Raw genomic sequence first — 12,334 nt, 5'->3', positions numbered from 1 at the left:
AAAAAAGATGGGACTCTTTCCTATAAATTGGCAAAATAAATTTTAGAAAGTCATCATCTCCAAATCTCTGCGTGTGTGTAGCAGTACAATAGAACTACTACACGAAAGAGCAGAGACCACGACAATGTAGAATTTCTTTTTGCATTTCATAAAAAAGGATTTCTCTTTGTTGTGTGTAATAGGATAAGTATCAAGACTCTTTATAGTACATTTATGAATAATCGTTTCTTGCGAAGTGTAAGGAGAAATCATAAGCGTTCGTCAAAGTATAAAATGTAGGTGCTCTCAGTCTCAGAAATCTAATGATAAGTCAAGACGCCATCCATCGTGAACGGGTTTCTAGACATCATCATAGTGCAATGCTACCTAATAATCTCAGTAACTTTGTTGTATGAAAAAGAAAACGTCACCATCTTTTGGAGAAGAAAACGTGTGGGATTTTTATTTTTAATTTTCATTTTCATTTGTTTGTGGATGGGTGAGGTGAGGGCTCCAAAATACGTTCAACGCGTAGCCCAGCTGTTCGGCAGCAGCTCACATGATAAGGGCAAACTTCCATATAAGAAGGCCATTTTGGGCACGTTTGGCTAATACTCATTTCATTTTTATGAAGCTTTTATAAGTAACGATCGTGGACATTGATAAGAAAAAACATGTTTATAAGTTACAATAAATCACTTCCTAGACGTGCCCTTAAACCCCTACCCGCCCCCGTCATCCCCAAGACCCTAAGCATTCCCCTTCCAAAACCCAAAAAAAAAAAAAAAAAAGGAATAACCTCTCCCAAAACTCCTCGCCCTCCAGAGACATCAACAGCAAGAACAAGCATGCTCCATCTCCAAAAGTGAGCTCGCCCACAACGAATCCCGAGGCCTCGACTCAAGAGAACCATCCCTCGAAGCCATCTCCGACCTCAAACCTCTCCAGCACTCCACTCCACTCCGCACCCACGCAAACCAAAAAGGGCCGTCTCCACACCGATGCCACCTCCCAAGTGCTTGACAATGTCAACGCCAGCCTCTCCATCCTCAACACGAAGCTCAACTCCACGCCTGGACTCCCTGTATCCATTGCCATTACCTCCAGCGCCGTTTTCCACGCCATCACCCGCATTTGTGAAGTCTTCCAACTCGGTTACCCAGAGCTCCAACTGAGCTCTCGTTATATTAGATTAGAAAAATTGTTGTCATTACAATTTGTCTCTAATGTCAAAAATCAGAGGAAAATAGCTGGTGAATCGCATTACGATTAGTGAAGTGGTGACTTGAACCCCTATCACTGAAAAAGCAGATACCTCATGCAATTTTCTAATAAAAATAAATATTAACTATGTTTAACCGTCAAGAAATCCTAAGATCAGACCTATTCTAAAACAACGATGAAGCTCTGATTTATTGCACATCTGGTTGCAATGTCAGGATAATGGAGGAGTAGCTCAGCATGGGGTAGAGGTTGGAGTCTAGGAAGTTGGATTGTTGCTTGAGGACGGTGGAGCGATCATGCAGATCAGCAGTGAGGAAATCATACGGTGGGGGTTTGCTTGTGTCGACGAGGGGTTCCCATCGGTAGCCAGGGCGGTCAGGGAGGGTTACGGCGACCGGTAGATGGCTCGTGTTGAAGGCAATATAGATCTCAATCTTCACCGAATCAATCTGATTTAGAAGATAAAACATAGTATTAGATAACTAGAATAAGTCTCGAACGGATTGTCGTTCGCGAGATCAGTTTATTACTGAAAACTTCAATACTCCATAGGACAAATTTTCAAAACCAACCCCTTTCACTATTTATTTTCAAAAAACGACCGCTTTTGCAAAAAATTTCAAAAACCGACCTGGTTTGAGCCCTATCGCTGAAACCAGGTCAGTTTTTGAAATTTTTTTTACGAAACTTCACGGGAGTTGAACTCCCGTGAAGTTAAGCATATTTCTAAACTTCACGGGAGTTCAACTCCCGTGAAGCTTAATTTCGTGAATAAGTTCCACAGGAGTTGAACTCTCGTGAAGTTACAGGCCAAATTTCCCAGAGAATCGCTCTCTGGAAAATTTGTCCTGCAGCTTCACGGGAGTTCAACTCCCGTGAAGCTGCAGGACAAATTTTCCAGAGAGCGATTCTCTGGGAAATTTGGCCTGTAACTCCACAGGAGTTCAACTCCCGTGGAGTTTCGGCCACCCCTATATAAGCGCGCACGTATCATTCCCGATCTCACTTCTCTCTCACGTCGCCGCCCCAAACCCTAGCCCTCTCCCTCGTCCCAACCGCCGCCGGCCAGGTCATTTCTGACCGCCTCCCCCCCAGAACCCCACTCCAACCGCCGGAACCCCATTCTGACCGCCGGCACCTCATTCCGACCGCTGGAACCGCCGTTGTCGCCGGAGTTCGACAGATTAAAGGTAAATTCCTTCCATAATTATTTATTCTCTTAATTTCTTGTATTTTCTCACTATTTCATGGTGATTACATGTAAAAAATTAGATTTTAGAATTTAATTGTGAATTATTTATGAATTTTGTGAAGAAAACTTAAATAATTTTGTCGATTTAGACGGTAAATTATCAATAATGTAAAAAATAGTGTTACTACATATGTATGACATCTAATTGATTTTTAAAAATAGTGTTATCAATAATTTTGTCGATTTTAGAATTTTTAGTGTTATATGGCATCAATTAGATTTTAGAATTTAATTGTGAATAATTTATGAATTTTGTGAAGAAAAAGTAAATAATTTTGTGGATTTGGAGGTAAAATCATCAAAAATAAAAAAATTAGTGTTACTACATATGTATGACATCGGTATATGAATTTGGGTAAAATTATGGTTCCCTAAAATTAATATAGGATTTAATGGTAAGTAACAATAAATTTTTAAAGTCTTTTCGTGTAATATACTAATATTGATCTTGAATGTTTTACTCTTCAGAGGTAATGATGAACGATCGAATCGTAATTTTGTGTTCGTATGATGGAAAGATTAACTACCTCAAAAATAATATGCCCTTTTATGAAGGAGGTGCGACGAGACCGTTGTTTATCACAAAATCGTGTATTTTCGATGAGTTAGTTAATGAATTACACAAACTTACATTAACCAACTCACGTGAGTATCACCTCAATGTTATTTGCAATTATCCTGTTGTGGAGAACAGGACAAGCGGCATTCAAATATCAAGTGACTACGATATGAGTCTCATTGGAGTCTTACATGACGAGAAGCGTTCGATCAAATTGTTCATTGAAAAACATCAAAGGAATTTGGGCAAATCGTTGAATTATGACGGAATATATTCCCGCATGTTGGAGGACCCTGATGTTGATTCAGTTGGCTTTTTATCTCCTCAACAAGATGAAGGTTAGACACAATCACAATATATGAGCGGTCCTTCGTTTGTGGGCACTTTGAATATGGTCGATACTAACACGGGAGTTCAAGAAGATAATACAAGTGTTGAATCTGAGAATGATGATGAAGAGGAAGGCTTAAAAATTAATAGCATGACCTTGATAGATCGTGATGAAGGGGATAACCATCACATTGACGGGTGTTATGCTAATAATGAGTATGTTATCTTAGAGGATCCGCCGCCCGATGAACTTCAAGGAGAAGAATGGATTGATAACTCTGTGATGGAAAGTGTTCCTATTAGCACTAATAGCGGTCATGATACACAGGGCGATGACTTCTCATTCGTGAAGGGAGATCTTTATGAAAGTAAGGAGAAATTGATTCATGCGCTTCGCTCGTATGCCATTGCAAAAAATATCAAGTTTAGGCCAACAAAAAATAACACAAGCTATAATACGGTTTGTTTTTATCGCAAAAATGGTGACGATGAAGATCTTGGTGGACACTACGACGGGAATGCGAATTGTCCTTGGAAGCTTAATTCACGTTCGGGTGTAAGAGTAGGTGGGTATTTCAAAATTACGGCGTACAACGGAGTCCACACATGTAGCAATCCTCGATTGGAGATGAATAACAAATATGCGTCCTCTTCTTTTATATATCGATTGATTTTACCGCATCTGAGGGAGGATCTTGATCTACGACCGAAAGATATTCGTCTTTTAGTGCATAAAGTGATTAACTTTGATGTATCATACAATAAGTATTGGAATGCTAGGAGGAAGGCGATGATAAAAATATTTGGGGATTAGGACAAGTCTTATAAGATCTTACCGCATTATCTTGAAGCACTCAAAAGAGAAAATCCTGGGACTGTATATGAAGTTTCATCAGACCCTCTTGATGGCGAAGAATGACGATTTACGGGTGTATTTTGGGCATTTGGGCCTTGTATTGAGGGTTTTTAATATTATCGTTCTTCTTAGCATCGATGGCACCCACTTATACGACAAGTACAAAGGCGTTTTGCTTGTTGCCACCGGAGTTGACGTGGATGACGGTTTGTTTCCTTTGACGTTTGCAGTGGTTGATATTAAAAACACAAAATTGGGCGTGGTTTTTTACATGCATTAGATATCATATCCCTAGTGTGAGGACGCGGCCGATTACATTCATATCTGATAGGATGAAAGGAATTCCAAGAGCACTCCAACGTCATTTCCCGTTACCACATGCACATCGTTATTGCTTGCGACGTATTAGGGACAACTTCAAAAAAAATATGAAAACGATCAAGTTCAAGATTTTCTTTGGCAAGCCGGCTGTGCAACAGAAAAATTAGTTTATGACCAAATACGAGAGAGGATTAAGCTTATTTCTCGAGCTGCACATGATTTGATAGCATTGAGGTTGATATTGATGCGACCGTGCCTGAGATTCAGGATCAGGTGGCGTTAGGACTCCTCAGCAGGATCAAGAAGACCATAGCGCAGGTGTTTCATAAGACTCACGTTGACGAGTTCGCAGACCGTGATGACAGGCCTCGATCATTTGGGCTGGCGACACTCGACGCCGACGGTGCCAGGTGACGATAGACGTCGGGCACTTCGATGCCGATGAAACGGACTCACATTGCTGGATGGAGTGATACTCGCGTGCTGATTGACCAACAGTTCAGCCTGCAACACAGCGTACTCAGATTAGTTGTAGGCGCCTCGATACGGAACCGGGGCAGGCGGGGGAAGAGCCAGGGGAGGGAAGGAGGGAGAGGAGAGGGCTATTATGGGGATTTTAACTAGTTGTAAAATTTTGCTTTTACTTGTAGAAGTTTTCGAAAACAGATGTTGTGGATAATGTTTATAGCTCATGTATTTCGTGAGAGTGTGTGATCGGTGCGTGTAAAATATTAGAAGAGATAAGAATATATATTGATAATGATGATAAGATTGATATATAGATGAGAATAGGGAGTAATGGGGTAACGTGCGAAATTAGAGATAGAGTTGAAAGAGTTGAGATGGACAAAAGACAGACGGCCAACCGGGGGTGTGGTAACACCGCCAGGTTCTCTCGCTAATATCGTAGATGGATTATCAAATGTATACAACGGATTAGGACGAGCGCTCTTTGTGGCGTTGAGACGAAGGCGGATAGATAGATCTTCACTTTGGGAGAGATGGCGTTGCCTGTCATCTACATTGTATACCACACACGAGAGAGGTTGGTTATATACCACGGTAGGATGATGGCTTCCTTATTCATTAATGAAATTAAGTTTACGTACATAGTTCGTTGAACAGCTTCACCGGGGAGGCAAAATCCAGTGAAAGCTTTTGTAAATGGACACAGTATCAGTCGGGGATGACGGAACATCCACGTTGTGAATGAATTAGCTAAAAAAGATAGCTGGTATCTGTCACGGCGACGCGTTTGACGCCCGTGAACGAGTTCTTAGCAACCTATCTGTTGCAAGAATCTACTGTGTAGATATTTTACCTATAATTACATGCAGGGTCATACATACCAATATTTGCTGTTAGGAAATAAACTTAACACACAAGCTACTCATCATCAACTATCTTTATCCTATGTGAAAATTATCGTGGATGACCTCATTTTTTTTGTGAGAATAAAGTTTCGTGTACCTCTGTGATTTGTACTTTCAGCATTTATATCTCCACCTCGCCTTTTTTAGTGTGCAGATATCCCACCTAAGCTTTCGATTTTTATATAAATTATCTTCAAAGTAATATACTCTTTTTATTATATCAATTATTATGATACTCATAGTGGACATCCAATCAGTATATCGATGATTCTCTCTAGCAAACTAGTCCTGGCTCACTCTCTCGCATAGACTAAATGACATTTACAATCTCAGAGATATATGTCCATTAATCCCTCAAATCTTTGAAATTGCTCACTTACCTCAGATCCCAAGAGGTCTTGCAATTTCTTCCATCCATGACCAAAATACCCCTCAACTGATGTGTTTCTGAACAAGAGCGGGTTTGGTATGGAAAACATAAACTGAGGGGTGTTCCGGTCACCAAGGAACCAAATTGCATGACCCCTTAGGATTTAAGGGACATATGTACAATTTCAAGGATTCAAAGGACTAGTATGCAATTATGTAAGATTTGAGGGACTAATATCTAAATGACCCTTTTGTCATTTAGAAGCATGCATATCGAATTACCAGCGAGAATGCCACAAATCGGCTTTCTGGAGACCAGTCTGGCATCCCGGGTTGATGGCCATGCCACTGCAGTCTCTCCGCTGTAGGGAAGTCCTCTAGACCCAGGGCCTCACATTCTCTGCAGTCACAGAACAAGGTAAGTCAGGACATACGAAGCTTGAAATTTAAAACTAGGGTTAATTAATTGTGGATAGACCCCCCTGCAGCATTGTTATTTTGAACTTCTCTAGTTTAATTTCTGCATATAGACCCCTTGTGTGAAATTTTATTTACTCTTACCCTCAGGGGCTCACTGTCAAAAAAATCCTCATTCTCCAAGGGCTAAACAAAATCAAAAAATTCACTTAGAGGGTCTAACTAGAAACATAAAACTATAGTAGTAAGTTCAAAACAGTGATACTACAGAGGATCTATCCGCAATTAACCCAAAAAACTATCTAATGGTTCCATCAAATAGTTGGCGTAACAAGAAGAGAGCAAGCCTTGGCTCAGTATACTGATTCCAATCTGCCATGTTTTTACTGATTCAGGTGCACCAACCATCTTATGGGTAGAGATTAATGAACACTTCCTCACTTAAAAGTGAAAAAGGGTGGTATTTACTGGCGAAATTTGGTCATGAGGCGGCAGAAACGAAAGAGGTCATGAGAGGATTCCTCCTTCTTGTCCCATCTGAAGTAGTTTATCTGCAGAAATTCAGGGAATATGAAGATTAGAACTGAGGGAACGAGAATTGGGATTGAGAAGAAGGGGGGTAGCAAGGAGTTTTAAGATATCACATAATTGTCATGGCAGTATGAGTTGTTATTGCCTCCTTTAGTGTGACCATACTCATCACCCATGTAAATCATTGGAACACCCTGACAAAAAAAAACCCACACATTTAAATGAAAACTGAGAAAAACAAACAGGTCTTCCTTTACATAAAGATTCTGAAAAGGAAAATGGGAACCTTAAAACATATAGATGCTTACTTGAGAAACCATGAGGCACATGAAGAAGTTTCGCATCTGCCTTCTCCTCAGCCTTCTAACCGACATACTCGCAAACTCTCCCTCCTGCGATGATCAATAGGAAGATAATGGTTGTATTTTCCGTCTCAAAAATTTATACTTGAAAACCTAGAAGCAGTTCTTATTTATCATATTAGGTAACATATTTAATAACAAATAAGGATTCAATCTATTACGGTTCACCATACTAAGGAGATGCTCTTTCAAGAGCTACTAGTGCTTAATACTTTCATTGATGAAGCATAGTCCTCAGGGCCTTGAGTATGAGGCCTTAATGAAGATGAAGTAAAGTTATGATTTTGGCAGGTATAACGAGAATAAAGTGCTCATCCTCTCTTATCCCACTTACCCAATGCAGTCATGAACTGTTGTTTGTGGCAAGATAGGATTTACAGCAGAAGAAAGCTAGGTTATTAGCTTTCTTGAAGGTTGTTGAGTTTTACCTCACCACAGTTCCAGCTCAGATTGTGGTTCTCTCCATCTCTGTTATCTTCGCCATTGGACAAGTTGTTCTTGTTATTGTATGTAACCAGATCAGCCAAGGTAAATCCATCATGTGCACAGACAAAGTTGATGCTATTCCAGGGCTTTCTTCCTCCTCCCTGTTTCATACTACCAGTAAGCTATGCAGGTCATATTAGAGAAATAGGCATGCAGCTGTAAAATTACTCAGCAGCCAAAAAGTCACCATAAATATAACCCAAAAGCAAATATTAAAGCTACCAGATAGCATTTCTATCCTAAAGAGTGGCTTACGTGCAGGAGACAAAAAGGAGTAAAGTATCCCTAAAGAAGCAATTAATATCAGTTTGACTATCCTCCATGCCTCTTGAAGAATGATTGTCATAAGCTGCAAAATTCTTTAAAAAAAGCAATGGAATAAGGCTTATGATAATGGATTGCATGACACCTCTGATTTATAGGACAAAGAAGTAATTTTCCTCTTTTCCTTATCTTTTTCCGATGAGTAGTATAGTTAGATGAAACAGTTAGATGAAACAGTTCTCTTTACAGGGATTCACTGGCAGTGAATTGGCATTTTTTAACTTTTGTCTAATCAAAATCCCTATAGATATGTAGAGTATAGGCCAAAGCTAAAAATCAATATCCGTAGAACTAAAGGAAATAACATAAGCCTAATAAAATGATTTTATAATAATACGGTTTCCCTTTTCCATATGTCAGAAAGTAGTCACAGGTGTGAGTCAGGACCATGTCAAAGATAGTAAATGTACTAGGCAAACAGGTAAAAGACATGAAAGTTACCTGGATATCCTTTTGTTTTCTATGCATCTAGAGCATAGGTCAAAGGAAAACTATTTGGATACCAGTATGAATATTTGATAAACATGTTGCTTTCAGACAGCCAATCACAATCAGTGGATCTATCTACAACTTGCATGGTTTTCGCATGCCAATTTTCTGCTTGCAAAGTAGATCAACATGCTAATGTGTACAAGGATTACTTGTGAAATCACCTGGTACAGATTTGGGCTTCCACAAAGGCACTCTGCAAAAGCTCCAGAAAATCCATCAGTACCTTTGATGAACTGCCTCACAATGTCCCGATACTGAATAAAGAAGAAAACTGAGAGTCGAACACAAGCATATGGTTTGAATAGGAACTAAAACCATTACGCTGACCATGCTAATCAGTACCACTACATAAACATCGAACATGTTCGAAACTTCTGTTTTTCTTTATTCATTCTCAAAAAAAGTACATTATTTCAAGTAAAACTGTAAAGTAACAAACAGTTTTTGCATAACTGTTGAACAATAGCTGGGAAAAGTTTGCCACATGATAAAGCAATTTATGGTCAAGATTCTTGAAGACGGTTACATAAACCAAGCACAAGCTCCCCAATGGTCCTCCAAAATGCCCGCTTTCCACAACTCCCCCACCCCTCCCCTCCCCAAAAAAAAAAAATAATAAACCTGGCCCTGCCCGGGATAATAAGAAGAAGATGAAGAAAATAAAAATGCAACCGCCACTACTACAACATACCTACCCACCACAACCACGGAAACTCAATTACATATGCATGCATTCTCCATGAACAAAATCTAGTCACATGCTATTGTGATAGGGAAGGTTATCGCAACTTTCTTTATGATTCAAATGCTACCGCTGACAAACAAAAGTGATGCTAAAAAATAATAAAGCATATTTCTAGTACAGAATAATAAAGCACTTAACAAGCAAATTACTAACCTGGACATTCCATTCAAATGCTAGCGCTGACAAACAAAAGTGATGCTAAAAAAATAATAACGCATATTTCTAGTACCGAATAATAAAGCACTTAACACAAGCAAATTGCTAACCTGGCCATTCCACTCTGACCAAGTCTTCCAATGAGGAAACTGACCAACTTGGTACAGCCCTCCAGCATCCCATGCCTCAGCAATGAGCTAATAAACATGAAAAGTAGAAGAAAGACATCAGATTCTTTTCCTAAAAGAAACAACAGTAAGTAATTGGATGAGGATGTCCACAGCTTATCTGGATAATCCAGCAATTCTATAGCTAACTCAGTTGGTAAGTCAGAAAAGAGACAATTTAACCAGATAACAAGAGCACATTATACAAATGCCATACGAGACAGCAATAAGTCATTCTTGAATAACTAAACACAACATGGAAACAACACTCAATGTATATATTATATATATAAATATTGTCCTATACTTAATTCATAATTTGAATGATAGATGGTGACAATAATAAACAAACATAACAAACATTAAACAAAACAACCAACAACAAGAGGTGTAGTGGTCACTGTACATTCATATTCCAGCAATTTATGATGCACTATCAGTTTAAAACTCAACCAACTAACAGGTGCATCCTCCATTAAATTGAATCGCAGTAAATCAGTTTAATCTTTCAGACTTGGGAATATGATACATTTTGGAGACAACTTCAGGATCAGTTAACATGAATCAACAAATACAAAAACTGGAGAATGCAAGACATGCTCCTCGAGGTATCCGTTTCACTTACAACATTATTGCTGTTAATGGTAAAAGCTACAATCCCAGAACTCAATCGTATGATGTTTGAAAAAGCATGAACAAATCGTTCCCAGTTATAGGATCATTGATGTTTTTTTATTAATTTAGTAGGCATAGCTACCTTGATTCCACGGAGGATTGGATCATTGCTGATCATATCAATGAGTGGAGGGCTACTAAGTGGAGTTCCTGTTGTCAAAGTGTCTCCTTCAACTGGGTTTCCATATACATTAGCAGCTTCCCATTGACTTAAGAAGAGAGTAAAATATAAGCATTTAACAGGAAATATATGTATGTGCGTGCATGTACTCTACCAAAATTATTGACATACCTAGAAGCCCTGGTCATTATTGATGCTAGATCGAAGCGAAAGCCATCAACATGCATTTCTATTACCCAGTATCTGCAACATTAAAAAAATACCTGCAGGTCAACTAAAGAAGTGGTTATCAACGAAGAACAAGCCTTCGCTAAATATATTCTTGCACTAATCTGTTTGCATATTGCTCCAAGTAATATAACGAGCATTTTCTCTATGCTCATTGATGTTATTTATTTTCAAATAAATGTTATTCTTCCCAGCTAAGATGTTCTGATGTTGATGAATGATATTTAAAGCTATATAACATGCAAGCTTGAACTAATGTATGCATAATATGCCCGGAAAAGGATAGAGCAGAAAGGAAACTTGTAATGTCATTTGCTAGCCAAACATCTAACTAAGAAAATATAAAATTAAAGATTCACATATATTTGGAGACTTTACCTCAGACAATCTAATATGAATTGACGAACAATAGGATGATTGCAGTTAAAGGTGTTTCCACAACCCGAATAATTGTAGAACTCACCCTGTAAAAACATAAAATAGTGCAACTTCAATTAACTGAATGTCTACAACATGGCCATATGCAAGTCAAATGGAAAAATCTGGGATCCATCCAAAGATAGGGGGGAAATTGTAGCAAGTTGTAAAATTTGAAATCAATAAGGTATTTAGTCAACAATAATCAATGCAAGGTAGTTTATCAGAAAAATGAGTGAAATTTTATATTATTAAATTGTAAATAATCCTAAGCAGTTGACAAAGAAAGGATATTAACTGACGTTTTGGCTTTACTCTCTAGCAAATAGGAAAAACCTAGTTTATTGACAGACCTCTATCTTTACCTTAGGTGCAAGCATATAATAAATGCTGTTGTCAACACCCCTGAAAGATAATATAGGACCGTTCTCATTACCTTCAGCTGTATGATTAAATACAACATCCAAGATTACCTGCCAAGTAAGTGGAAGTTGTTACATCTGGAAAGGTAAACTCGCAGTACAGCCCAGGCAATAAGTTACCTCGATTCCTCGTTTATGAGCTTCTCTAACCAAACTTTTGATTTCATTTATTGCATCACGACCACAGTTAGTTTCTCCAGAAGATGAGTATCTCATCATTGGCGAGAAGTAATTAACTGTCGAGTAGCCCCAGAAATTCAGCCTGACAATAGGAAACAAAATTGTTATAAGAAAAATGGCAACAGGTCCCAAGACCATATATATATGGTGAAAGAAAACAGTAGGTTGTTGCTTTCTGGATAGCTGTGAACATATAGATGGCACACAATTATGACAAGTTTTAATAAATTGTTATTGCCTGAAACAACATATCCAATGCTGCATCAAATCAACATTGAATATCAATGTTGTACTGCCACGAAATTTGCATTGGAAAGAAATGAAGGGAAAAAACTAAATTCGTTCAAA

At 38.6% G+C, this 12,334-nt stretch overlaps 1 protein-coding gene across 3 annotated transcripts in view; it reads right to left on the bottom strand.

Annotated features, from left to right (window-relative positions):
• Positions 861-12,334, bottom strand: part of LOC109840905 (isoamylase 1, chloroplastic) — a 31,188-nt gene continuing 19,714 nt past the window's right edge. For 2 of the 3 annotated variants that reach the window (XM_020409733.1, XM_020409732.1), the window contains exons 6-18: positions 11,927-12,068; positions 11,738-11,857; positions 11,346-11,431; positions 10,911-10,982; positions 10,701-10,827; positions 9,887-9,973; positions 9,037-9,129; positions 8,002-8,160; positions 7,520-7,603; positions 7,325-7,405; positions 7,149-7,231; positions 6,546-6,663; positions 861-1,652 (exon numbers count right to left, since the gene is read on the bottom strand). In XM_020409733.1, coding sequence (XP_020265322.1) covers positions 1,392-1,652; positions 6,546-6,663; positions 7,149-7,231; positions 7,325-7,405; positions 7,520-7,603; positions 8,002-8,160; positions 9,037-9,129; positions 9,887-9,973; positions 10,701-10,827; positions 10,911-10,982; positions 11,346-11,431; positions 11,738-11,857; positions 11,927-12,068 — 1,513 coding nt within the window. In that variant the 3' untranslated portion in view covers positions 861-1,391. The remainder of the gene's footprint in view (positions 1,653-6,545; positions 6,664-7,148; positions 7,232-7,324; positions 7,406-7,519; positions 7,604-8,001; positions 8,161-9,036; positions 9,130-9,886; positions 9,974-10,700; positions 10,828-10,910; positions 10,983-11,345; positions 11,432-11,737; positions 11,858-11,926; positions 12,069-12,334) is intronic. The other variant, XM_020409734.1, reaches the window with a different exon arrangement.

The sequence above is a fragment of the Asparagus officinalis genome, chromosome 5, assembly GCF_001876935.1.
Source record: "Asparagus officinalis chromosome 5, Aspof.V1, whole genome shotgun sequence".
NCBI classification, from domain to species: domain Eukaryota; kingdom Viridiplantae; phylum Streptophyta; class Magnoliopsida; order Asparagales; family Asparagaceae; genus Asparagus; species Asparagus officinalis.
The sequence above is the reverse complement of the archived record's forward strand: the minus strand, read 5'-3'. Positions and strand labels throughout refer to the sequence as shown.